This window comes from Gambusia affinis, linkage group LG10 (genome assembly GCF_019740435.1).
Source record: "Gambusia affinis linkage group LG10, SWU_Gaff_1.0, whole genome shotgun sequence".
Taxonomy (NCBI): Eukaryota; Metazoa; Chordata; class Actinopteri; order Cyprinodontiformes; family Poeciliidae; genus Gambusia; species Gambusia affinis.
Window position 1 is genome coordinate 20,550,386 of NC_057877.1, and position 13,525 is coordinate 20,563,910.

Below are 13,525 nucleotides of genomic sequence, written 5' to 3' on the forward strand. Positions count from 1 at the left end.
TTCCCGACCTGACTGCTGTGTTTCTTGATCTTCATGATGTTTGTTCATTATATATTCTCCAATGAACTTCTGAATCCTTCACAGAACATTGTGAAGAAATGCACCACTCCTGGTCAAAAACAACCAATCAGAACCAGGAGGAGTGTTATGGTGCTATCAATCAACCTTGTATACACACTACTTAACGTGCAAATGGAGGAGAAAAAACTCACAGTTCCAGGAAAACCGTTTTTCTGCTGTCATCAGCTAACTAGCCTTTGCACTCACCAGAGGCTCAACTGATGGGGAGAAGCTGTAGTGTTGGAGAGAGCAAGAGGAGTCTTTGAGCAGTGTACACAAGCATGATTGACAGTGCTAAGACCCTCCTCCTGGCTGTGATTGGTTGTTTCCGATTGAGCAGTGGAAACCTGTAATTAGCACTTGGAGAAGACAGGGGAGTTAGATTTTTTCACAGATTATGTGTCTAGTGACAGTTCTAAGTGAAAAATATACGTTTTAAAATAAAAATTACATATCCAAGGTCTAATGTGACTTCCTCTAAACTTTTGAATGCACATTTTTGACTTTTCAGTTTTTCAGTTCTTTTCGCACAACTTGCTGTTCTCCAAGCTTAATGATAAAATTCATATTAGCTGTTTGATCCCTGACTGGATCAATACATTTCCTGGTTCAATCAGAACTGGTATTTAAACAATTCATTTTAGCTTGCTGTTCACGTTTTGACAGATGAGACCAAGACAACACCAAGCAACTGATCAAGCTTACCGAAGCAATCAATAAGTCAACTAGTGAAAATCTTGAGAAGTTCTTATTAAGCTGTAATCGATGCTGAAGAGCTCATGATTTGTTATAGAAACATTGGTATTTTTTGGTGTGGCATAAACAACACTATTTATGCTTTTGTTTCAATGAATTGTTTGAGATGAGAAAAGCACTATTGCATGTTTGTACTTAAATGCCTTACTTTCATAAAAATATTAGTGTCCTGCCAACTTTTCACGTTTTCCATAAATTTTACTCAAAAGGCAGATATCTCTTACTTTTTGTTAGTAGTGTATTTTATGATGAATTAAAAGTCATGAAATATTACTCATTTAAAATTAAAACATTTTGTTTTTGTAAAGCTTGTGTTTTATTTTCAATCTCCACCTCTGAAACTAATTAACTCAGCAGGCGAGTGTGACTAATCCAATATTTGTTGGATGTTGAAAGAAAGGTTAGACAACATTAAAATATATTTGTTCTATAAGGACAGTTTTTGACAATTATGATTTAATTTCTGTTTTAAAATGTCATGAATCAGTAGACTGAGTTTGAATGCTTATTAAAACTTATTTTTGTGCCAAATCCCATGTACCTCTACTTCTTTATTTAAAGGCTCAATGATTGCTACATTGCCTCTGCAGGAGCTTTTAAATCCACTCTATTCTTGAAAATATTATTTCTAAAGGAGTTGAGATGCTGCAAATGGAAACTAGAGAAACTTTAAATTCTCAAAGAACCCCCACACACATACACACACAGTCTGTTTTTGTTGATTAAAACTACCTTATTCAAATACATATATATTTAGCTCTGACTTACTCAAATGCTAATTTTCCCAAATGGCCCAACTGTAAAATGGTGGCCACTTGACATGTATTTTGTAGAAGAAAAAGCAAGACAATAAGTATAAAATGAAGTTAAATTTCTATAACAATTTTTGTATAAAAAACCGAAATAGAAAATGAGACAAAGTTAGAAATTAAAATATAAGACGTAAAAGACATACAAAAAACCAAAAACAAAACTAGAATGTATTGTTTGATATCTCTTAGAATAGGTTGGGGTATTGATCTTTTTTTTCAGTTGAACCGTATTTACCTTTTCCAAGTTTCACAAGCATTTTCTTCAATCTCAAATAGGCTACAGTCACATTTTTCTATTGACCTTTTTTATTCTCTTGCACCAGAGCAGGCGAATTCCTATAACTGTATTTAATAATCTCATCTAATCTAATTATATCGGTTGTTCTTATTTAATCTTCCAGAAGGAACAAATTGCATTTCTTTCTTTCTGCGCATCATTTCTCCTGCAGGACTACTCTGCAGCTACTTTTTCGTAAGGCTTTATCATTTCAAAGAATTGTTTTCGTCTCCGTCCTCTGACTTTCCACCCGTGCGGGTGTGTGACACTTCTGGCTGACGCCGGCAGGGTTTCCCCTGGTGTCTTACTGGAGATCGGCCGCTGTGAGCGCGCTGATAAGCTTCGCAGGAGGGGAGCTCAGCGTAGCAGCGGCAGGAGGCGCAGCCGCGGCAGGTGCGTCCTCCTCCTCCTCCTCCTCTCGTTCAGCATCCTCCTCTTGACTCCGCCCTCCTTGCTGCTGGTTTCACGCTGCGAGGATTTAAGCGGGCCCGCCGGAATGGTGAGGGCTTTCTGAGACTGACAGATTTCAAAACTTGACGGGTTTCGGGTTTCGCAGGTAAGACAGCTTCGATTCGCACCCGAGGCGCGTAAAACAAGAGCACAACTGTAGCCTGCGTGGGAGTCCACGTTTAGCGATCTTCTCACTTTTACAACTCTTGATTTTGCGCTGCTTTCACAGCCTACACATTATATCACATTAGGGTACAGGACCTACAAGCGGAGTTTTGTTTTTGTGTTTTGCTCAGAGATGAACTCTGAAGTGGATTACGGAGGCTCCGGGAGCAGCGGCAACGGGAAGCTGCGCCAGTGGCTCATCGAGCAGGTGGACTGCGGGAAGTATCCCGGCCTGGTGTGGGAGAACGACGAGAAGACCATCTTTAGGATACCATGGAAACACGCTGGGAAGCAGGACTACAACCGGGATGAGGATGCCGCGCTTTTCAAGGTAAGAGACAGTGGGCATGGATAAGAATAAAACTGGCAACTTATTTAAATATTTGAGTTACAGACTGAATTTAAACTTATTGTTCGTTCATTTAGAATTAAGTTCTCTTTTAGTCACCTGTATAAATATTGATGCACGGTTGATCTGCAGACTATTTATGTATTATTTCATGTAGAATATATAGACCTAAACAGGCAAGCGGCAAACTATAAAAAGGAACCAAATTCAATTCAGTTCAGGCGATTTAATTCACTACAAATAGCCTATGTTATAATTTCAAACAAGTCTAATTCATCTATCGAAATATAAAATTTAATAAATTCAGTAAAGGTCATCAAGTGTATACATTGCAATTTTAACAGCAGATAAAATTAAAAATACTATTTCAAATTTAATATAAATGTAAGAAAAAAACCCATTATTTTATGAAAAATATGTGAAGTTTTCGAGTCTAATTGCGCACTCATCCTCGCATTCCTGCGCTGCAACCATGTAAGATGTGACCCACTGCTTATATATTGCTTTTTGCAATTTTCTCCCTGCGAATTGTCTACAGGCATGGGCGCTGTTTAAGGGTAAGTTTCGTGAGGGGATCGACAAGCCGGACCCTCCGACCTGGAAGACGCGGCTGCGCTGCGCCCTCAACAAGAGCAACGACTTCGAGGAGCTGGTGGAGAGAAGCCAGCTGGACATCTCTGACCCTTACAAAGTGTACCGAATCATCCCGGAGGGAGCAAAGAAAAGTCAGTGTCTGAACGCCACCTATACATCAAACAGCTGCATGAGTTTAACTGAGAAAGGTGAAGTTAAATCTTCTCTGTGTCGCACGCAGGGCCCAGACCGGAGGACAGTCCTCTGAGCCCAGTGAGCTATCAGATGCACCATCCATACCCTTCCGTACCCACTCAGGTAATTTACATATGCATACAAAATGAGCGGGGCGGGGCCTAAGAGAGACAGCAGACAGTCTGCTGAATGAACCATGGAATGTTGTTTGTGCATGAATGAACTGAGAAACAACAGCTTTATGATGTGTTGAATGATGCTGAACAAACATTTGTAAAGGGAATGTACTTTAAATAACAGTGAGAAAGAAAATGCATAAGCTTAAGTAACTTTTGAACGCTTGGTTCTTTGAAAAACATGTTTGAAATGGATCGTTGAACCCAAAACATTTTCATAATGTAACCTTATAAAGCCATGCTTGATAAACAAAGCTGGATGTATGTGTTTGTAGATACCACAGTACATGCCAAGCCCTGAATGCAGTTGGAGGGATTACTGCCCGGAGCAGCCGACCCTGCCCGACCTGCCCTTTACTCAGTGCCCCTGTCCCCCTCGCAGCCTGCCATGGCAGACCCCATCCATGGAGAACGGTACGTCATTTCTATATATAACAGAAACCTATCCGTTTTACATCCACTTTTTGGCATGCCAAGCTTGACTCCGTTCCTCTTTCTGCGCAGGATACCAGCTCAGAGCTTCCATTTACTCCTATGGTCCCACAGACAGCCAACCCTCGCCCTTCCCGCTGGACGCCAGCATCAGATCAGCAGAGGCGCTCTCAGGTGCACACGATACACTTTCACTTCACCTTTTTCCCTCTCATGCCATGAAATCATAGGGTGATCGTAAAACAGGAAGCTATAAGGCATAATGCTTCATGCAGATTAAAATATGTCAGAAGAAGTTTTTTTCCAGCCATATTAAAAATTTATATGCACAGAAATCCTGTCACCAGCCTGTTTTGTGCACCAAAAATAAAAACAAGTAATCATTATGTAACCATTCCCACCAATCAAAGGAAAGCTTTTCAGAGATGTAACCAAAAACATGACATTTCAGCAAGAAGTGAGCAATCTTTTCAGCCCCAGTGTAAGAAGTGAAAATAAAGTTTCTTTAGCAATTAAGTAAACATGTTGTTAGTATACACCCTAAAAGAAAATACAATCCCGGTAATCAGTTGCTAGAGATGCACTTACATAAATGTAACTGTATTTAAAGGTATAATGGTGAAATTCTCAAACACATCAGGCCAAACTACAATAAACTGAAAGGAAGGGCTTCATGCCATTTTGCAGGGCGTTAGTGTGAGAACAGGGTATCTATGGTCTAAAATATGACACAAATCTTGCAGCACAGATCCTGTTTCCTAAAAAGCAGAGTTTTGTCAATTTCAGGTGACCTTCTACCTAAATTAATGCTGTTCCTGATTGTTTTCAACAACTATTTCAAACTGTTTTGATCCATCTACAATTTTGAATCTGACTGTATAAGGTGACAGAAGCATAAACAGGTTGAAAACAGGTCATGTTTGTTGACCTTCTGTCGTTTTCTTTCCTCAAACAGACTTCCGCCTCCATGTGTCGGTATATGTACGGGACACTCTGGTAAGGGAGGTGACCACCTCCAGTCCAGAGGGCTGCCACATCACCCCGAGCCCACCAGAGAAGCCCTACCTCTCGGGTGGTCCCGATGTGGTGCAGCTGCCTGTGGACATCCAAAGGAGGGTGGACGAGTGCCCGCCGAGTCCGCCGTCCGGCCTGGAGAGCGGCGTCCTGCTGTGGATGGGCGCTGATGGACTCTACGCCCGCAGGATGTGTCAGAGTAGAGTTTACTGGCAGGGAGGCCCTTCAGTGTACGGAAACAAGCCCAACAAGCTGGAGAGAGACGTTGTCTGTAAACTTCTACATACACAGGACTACCTTACAGGTGAGATTTCAGAAAGTGTGATCAGACTCAATTACAAATGCTCTATTTTTTTAATAATGATTTTGGTTTGGTTTTTGGTTTTTACCCACACGGGGTTCAAAAAAACTGAAAACTACCGTTTCCTATTTAAATTGAACACAAGAGGCTATGTTACTGAAACTAACGTGGCTTTTAATTAGAAAAAGCCACTTTAGCCATATTAAAGGGAGAGTTTTTTTGATTGTGAAATCACGAGTACCAAACTTGCAGCTCATTTACTGGAAAGGCCTCTTAGTAGCATCTAAGAAGAATTGTGGTGACCTTCTTCAAGTAACTTTTTATGATAAGCTGTCAGTCACATGACTTTTTACAGAGCCACATCTTCCCCACCCACATGCACTGACAGCCCCAGCTGCGACTGACAACTAATTGTATTTGCATGTTTAGTGTGACCAGGACTTTCCATTCGATTTACCCCAAAATGTCATACCACTTCAAGAGAAATTCTGGTGAAATCATTTTGAGTTCTCAGAGTTACTCCAGATAACAGATCTATTAATAATAATGTAAACCTGTGTTGTTTCCCTTTCCTGTCACCCAGAGATCCAGAGCTACGGGCTCCACGGTCGGCCGCTAAGTCGCTTCCAGATCCTGCTGAGCTTTGGAGACGAATGTCTAGATCCTCAGAGACAAAGGCGAACCCTCACAGTCCAGGTAACAGCTAGACTCCATGTTTAAGAAATCTTAAAATGGCTCTCTGTGTAAATATATGTTAGATGACACTAATCAAAATGAAATCATAGTTTGATTTTCAGCGTTACGTTTTGAAAGGTTTTAAAAAAGTAATGCTGAACTTTTAAGTTTGTTTTCAAAACTCAAAAATAGGACTTGAAAGTCTGCAGGAACTTCTCCATTGTCAAGATGCACACTGTGTTTCAAATCTAAATTCAGATTCAGAAAAAGTTGCTAAGAATCAGCATCAGTCTGATTCTTACCTTTCACATCTTTGATTTCTACAGCAGCATAAGGTGTCAGAGATCTCAAAATGACAAGGAAGGCTATTTTTAGCATGGCTAGCCATTTTTAATCTATTAATCAACTGTTTCGGTACTTTGTAACATTTCCTGCTACAATCGCCTTTCCTATATGCAAGCTCAACAGCAATGCAGTCAAGATAAATTTTATTAGTCACAGAGAAATAAGAAAATAATGGGATTTAAAAAAACTTTGAAAAGTATTTAAATAATTGAGTATTTCTCATCATGAATTCAGCTTTTATGTGAGCAACTAATAGAAACATAGACATGCAGAAATATATGTTACAGTGCACAGGGAACCAGGTTGTATTTGTGATCGTTGTATATAGGAATGAGACTGTGCACATTTTTTCAGAAGGAAGAAAGAAAGAAATTGAATTACCAAGTCTGTTGTAAATGGTAACAAAGTCCAACTTTCTTGAGCATTGTTAGCCTTAGAGTTTTGACAAATTAAAAAAAACTCATCTCAGACTTTTACCAGTATAAAATGGTACATTCGTGCTATGCAAGTCAAATAGAAAAGAATAATAGCTGAAAGTGTAAAATGGAGCCATATTGAAGTGTTTTTCTCCCCTCTGTGTTTCAGGTGGAGCCGCTATTCGCCAGGCAGTTCCTGTTCTACGCCCAGCAGACTGGTGGCCACTACTACCGTGGCTACGAGCATCCCACAGTTACGGAGCATATAAATGCCACCGAGGACTATCCGAGAGCGATCACGCATCACCACAGCAGCAGCCTGCAGGAGTGAACCGTGAGCGGTTTGAGTGACTGTGAAAAACTTCATGAAGCAACCGAAGCATTTAAAAAAAAAAAAAAATGGCCGTGAAATCTCAGGGACAAACAAAAATGGTCAACTGTGTACATAAACTGAATATTTAGTTACTTAGTTTTTGATTCTGTGTATTAACGTGAGTGAATATGTGTTGGTGTGATAAAACCAAAAACTGCTGCGCTGTTTTATTTTAACCACACGTTATTCTTCCTAGGAAATTGAAGCTGACAGCGGAGGTGATTGTACTAACAAACAAAAAAGACTTTTGTGCCTTAAAAGAATAGTGCAAAACACACATTCTGTTTTGTAAGGTCTTTAAGGATTCAAAATCCATCCTGAGATTCACGATGTGACTAGCACTTGACTAGCTTAGCGAAAAATTGGAAGCAAGAAGAACCAGATCTTAGACCTCCAACAAAATCCACCAAAGAGCTACCAAATGTTTGATTCTTAAGTTGGAACAAAAAAAGAAAAGTATTGCTTTCTTGTTGGGCCAAACTTTTATTTCTGTTAGTTAGCAACTGCATCTAACTCACACTTTGCAATTATATTGTGAAACTGAGTATTATTGTTTTTTTGTCATAGAACCCAGCCAAATTTTTATTGTGGACTTTTAAGCCTTAAACAAGTTGGAAGGTTTTTTTTTACTGGTTACAAAAGGTCAGTGTTGCAAATTTTTATGTGTAAGCTTACTGGGTTTACGTTTGTATTTTATTTACATAAGAAAAAAAAACATACATTCTGTCTGTACAACTAAATATCAGCTAGGGTAAGAAGCTGAAAGTTTTTTATTTTATTTAACAAACCTCTTGTAAATAGGAATTTTTGCTACATATATATATTTTTGCTATTGGACACTATTACTACTGTTTGTATAAGAAACTTAGGGAGCTGAATATAGATAAGCTTCTTAACTTTTATTTTGTATCATAAATGATTCACATCTAAACAAAGCTTGTTTTAATCTGAATGTCTTTTGTCTTCAAGAATAATTTGTGTTTGTATATAAAAAAGGAACAATAATAAAAAACAACAAGACACTGTGTGAGAAAGGCCATGCTCTGTTCATAATTGTGTGAGTTCTCCGGATAACGTCAGTACTATCTGTGCGTGGTTTGCACGGGAAGTGTGGTTCACATGGAGGATGACGCTGGTTAATCAAACCCCGGTTTATCGCAAACAGTACAATGACATCAAGAAGGGCGGAGAGAGAGAGGAAGAGGTTGGCCGCGCTTTCCGCGTAGAGTAGTGGAGAGAAAGCCTTCCTGACTTCTGCTAGCAGAAGTGTTTCCACTTTTATGGAAAACAATCAAAAAGAAACCACAAAAACATTTCTGTCAGCCGCAAAATAATTCAGAAGATGAGCAGGGAAGAAGTTGTCATCAACTGAGGAGGTTAGGTTCCAAAAACAAGTCAGAGCACGCTGCTTTGGAAACCACTGGTTGTACTAAAACATGAGGAGGAAAACAGCTTAAATTATTTTCACCAAAATTTTATGACCTACCGAGAACAAAGTCTCAAACGTTTTCTTGGCAGGTTATAAAATGTGCGCACACTTTATGTGCACAAAATGTTCATTTGCACATAAACATTTTGTGGACACATGCAAAAAAACCAAACAAAACATTAAAACTTCTGTTTCCACTGTTTTAATCAAATTGTTAGTCGTTTTAATAAACTAATTATTTTTTGCATAGGCTACCTTGTTGCATTCATATAAAACTATTTTCCTTTGCCAACCACATCTGCACTGCTTCCACCTGCATCCTTTCACTCATAACTTGTGACAAGGCATCTGCTCTAATCCCAAATGAACTACAAGAAAGTGAAAATGAGTCAATACAAAAGTGACACAACTCACCATTTTGTTGGGATATTTGTATAAGTGACAACTAAGGCCCTGTTTACATGACAATGTCAGGACAGTAGATTGAAAACGGTCTGTAGCATTTCCAATAGAACATTTGCCATAAAAAAACACAAACGTTTGAACGGGGCTCAAGAAAACTGCTTTTTTTTTCTAAACACAATGCAAAGTAGGTCTGTGTAAATGCACATCAAAAATATTTGTAAACAATGATGTCAGTCATGTCATCTTGCACACTCAAGCTCGATTTCTCCTCTGCACATCACAATAGCAATGGTGGACCTCTGTGTTCTGTCTATGCTGCTGCACCTCTTGAGATCTAGAGGCATAGATTACATGCGCCAGATCATATGTGCACTTCTGAAAAACATGACTTTGGATCAGAAAGTTCACAAAGGTTACCTGCCTCCTACAGGCTTGGCAAGCGCACTACCTCGTCTCCAGTGCTGTTGGAGTTTTCTCATTATCTGCAATGATGGTATTGTGCCTATTATGATAGGCACAATACCATCACTGCAGCTGACCCACAAGAGCACAACCACATCTCTAACATGCATCATGTGCATGTTGCACAAAACCAGCACAAGGCAAAAATACTGGCCACATATGGGTAATACACATGGCGCACAAAAACAGCAGATCTAATAAATAAGACAAAGTCTACCCATGTGATCCACGGGAGGTGGAAGATGGCTATTCCCAGGTTCAGGTGGTGTGTCTAAGACTTCCAGAGGAGGAAGAGATGAAGAAACAATGTTTACCTAACTTCAACTCTTTTGGCAAAGTTTCGACTAGATTTAACGGTTTAACTCTCCTGCACGGTAGATGTCAAGTTTGGCTAACCGAGTAACCCGTCAGCTCTTCAGTTTGCGAAACCACACACAGGCGGAGTTCACTGGACTCCTCTAAAAACTACAGGAGGGTTAAAACTATGCTTATTAATTTTTAGCTAGCTTCACTACATCATCACCTTTAGCTTACAGAAAGAGCAGCAAGACGCCAAATAAACAAAAGTCAACTCACCAATAACACTGAGGTTTAGGATGTAAATGTGTCCCTGCCCCATAGACTCTCACAGATGTGGGTTACGTACAAGATGTTTTGACATAAAATATTTTATTTTTTTGGATATGTAACAGAAAACATTTTAGGAAATGTATTAAGTAAAAGTTAGATGATTTCAACACAAGAATTCTCCAAAGTAGGATTGCTCTTGCAGCCTTAGATAAGATAATGATTGCTCATAAATATTTCAAATAACCATTTAGCTTCACTCAAACAGAAAATTGTTGTCTTTCTGCTAACAACTGTGTTTTAGCACATATTTAAACTTTGCTCTTTCTTCTTACCAGCAATGGGAATTATTTTTTTACGTACATTAAAAAAAACACATCTGCTCCAGAAAAACAGGTAACAAATATGCTCCACAACCAAGAAAACAAATCCTCTTTGATGCTATAAATTGCTCCATCTGCTCATTTACCCACTCACTATGAAGAAAACATCATATCAAAGTGACTTTTTTTTTTCATCTGATGATGTGAACTTTTCTCCTGAATGGAACAGAGAATAAAAAAATATTGTAAACAGAAAAACTCCCCCTTTTCGCCTTTGTTACTGTAAACATAGCCGGGTGAGGAGCGGATAAGGTTTTGAACCTATTTTGTGAATGAATCCGTGGGAGGAAAGAGAGCTAAGTTTAGAACACAGGCGATCAAAACAACTTGTGTCTGCATTGCATGGCCTTCCCCTATATGTAGATGGGGAAACCAAGTCAGACAAAAAAAAGGTTTGGGGTGTGTGAATGCAGACGATAACAGAAATCTGAAAACAAATGACTGAGAAGAGCAATTTGTGGTCTGTACATTCAGAAGTTGAAATTTAATAGGTCAACCTCTGCAGCATATCTTCTCTGCCCTCAAATAACCCCTCTCATCCAATCAAGCTGCCTCATGTGACCTGTAGGCGTGTTCTTCTCGCCTCTATACGACTTCAGCAAAAGAGATGCTCGCTTTGTGAGTCCTTACACCCACAACCAACTTTATCTGGGATTAAATAACTGTGTTTGCTTCCCCTCAGTAACGGCCCACACCTTCCCCACCCTACATACGCCCTGAATCCACCGTCCCTCCTTCGCTCCCTCAGAACCAGACGCTGACATGACAAACGTGATGAGCTGGAACTTCAGAAATGAATAATGAAAGATGATCGTTTGAACAGTTTTGCACACAAACCAACTGTCTGCAACCATGCATTCACTGCTGATTGTTCAACCGAATGTGACATTTAGACATGAAGTTAAATTTAAAGTCTAACTGGAAATGCGTTTAGTCATCACGATTTAGTGAACATGACTTACAGAGGCTTTAGCCGAGCAGTATAACGGCAGAGAAATTGACTTTGAAAAAAACATGGTTGTCTTCATCCAACTAGTTTGAGTACTTAAGAAACTGTTGATCTGCTAGGATTTTCCCACACACAACCATCTCTCAGGTTTACAGAGAATAAACAGGCTGAAGATGATATAAAGACAGCAGTAGCTCCAATAACCAATCAATTTAACAAAGGCATACTGTAAACACTTTCTAAAACACTACATGATTTACAATAGCAGAAGACCACAGACTAACCAAGAAATGGAAACAGTCTGCAATTTGCTAAAGCTCATCAAAAAAGACAGAAAACATGTCTCCTAATTAAAGAAGTCTTAATTTCAGCTGTTACATTCATGATAAAGCATAAGTCCATCCTACCTTGGATGGACTTGTTGCTACAATTGTAGCAACAATTGTGAATGATGGTGCGGGTGTGATGGTATGTTTCTTTTTCTTTTTACTTTACACACTTTGGGCCCGTTACTGTATCATTGCCAAACCTACCTTCTGAGGGCTGCTTCAGCATAATAATACATAATGTTACAGAGCTCAGCTTACCTCAAACTGAAAGGTGGCAAAAAGTTTAAAAAAAAAAAAAATTCAAAATTGACTTCTTGATTGCTTCAACATTGCTAGCATGACAAATAGATGCTACTGGAGATCTTTTCTATAAGGGCAGTGGAGACCGTACAGTCATGATCTGGAGGTTCTCTCTTTGGTAGAGCTGTTGAACCTGAAGCATCTGTCTTTGTCCAGATGCCCAGACAACTCAGTTCTTCTGGTTCAAATCTACTCTGAGTACCAAGAATCTGAACCAAACACAGAAAAGCAGCAGTCAGTTTTTATGCTCCACTAATCTGGAACAAAGCCAAATTCCAGAAAGAATGTTGAAACCCTGAGTTCTTTTAAAGAAAAAAAGATTAAAACCCAATTTGTTTGGAGTTTCTTTCCATTAATATTAAGTCAAACATTAATTTTAGTCTGTATTCCAACTTACTTTCTTTTACATTACTACAATATGTTCTTTTGTTTTTATCATACAAAGCACTTTTGAATTATCTTGTTAATGAAATGTGGTTTCCAAATAAACCTGCTTTGACTTGAGGTGTTTGTGCGTTGAGGACTGCAGTTTTTAAACCAGCTACATGATAAGGACATTTTTTCAGGATGATACTGTCCTTCCGATTCTTCATCCTGGATGTCCTGCTGATCGCCACTGGAAACTTTTGGGGATCGAGACCAGTTGTAGACCGTAGATGTCCTTTGTGAAGCAGTGTTCTCTACAGCCAACTGGACACTCGCATCAACCAAACAAATGAATATGTAATAATCATCAACAGAGTACATTTTTAAAACTTGTTGCTTTTGATTTTAAATTACAGCTGATGAACAGCTTGTTTTAGTTCAAAGGTAGTTTTTAATAATTTGCTTCCTCCATTTGGTTTTAGAACATCCATACATCTATTTTCTGTTCACCCTTGTCCCTAGTGAGGTTGGGAGGTGCTGGTGCCTATCTCCAGCTAACGTTCTGGGGGAGAGGCGGGGTTCACCCTGGACACAGGGCAACACAGAGGTCTGTCACAGGGCAACACAGAGGTCTGTCACAGGGCAACACAGAGGCTGACAAGACAAACAACCATTCACACACACACTCACATCTAGGGAGAATTTAGAGAGACCAATTAACCTGACAGTCATGTTTGTGGACTGTGGGAGGAAGCTGGAGAACCCAGACAGAACCCACGCATGCAAAGGGAGAAAATTAATATGCTGTTTATGCTCATGATAGATATGTGTAAACTTCTAGCTGCACAATATGAAAGACTCATGTTGGAGGAAGGTTAAAGGCAAAGCGATAAAGATGTCACATCTTAGCAACTCGACCTAGAACAGATATTTTCATCTGACAGACCGTTCAACTTCAAACCATTA

General features: G+C 39.3%; 1 protein-coding gene across 1 annotated transcript; it reads left to right on the forward strand.

Moving 5' to 3' along the window:
• Window positions 1-2,391: 2,391 nt before the first annotated feature.
• irf4l (interferon regulatory factor 4 like) lies at window positions 2,392-8,389 on the forward strand. The gene is made up of 9 exons (XM_044129911.1): window positions 2,392-2,461; window positions 2,652-2,851; window positions 3,408-3,594; window positions 3,684-3,760; window positions 4,089-4,227; window positions 4,318-4,419; window positions 5,201-5,563; window positions 6,144-6,256; window positions 7,166-8,389. Exons 2-9 carry the CDS (start codon window positions 2,654-2,656, stop codon window positions 7,325-7,327), a joined length of 1,341 nt encoding a protein of 446 aa, XP_043985846.1. The 5' UTR covers window positions 2,392-2,461; window positions 2,652-2,653; the 3' UTR covers window positions 7,328-8,389.
• The last annotated feature ends 5,136 nt before the right edge of the window (window positions 8,390-13,525 follow it).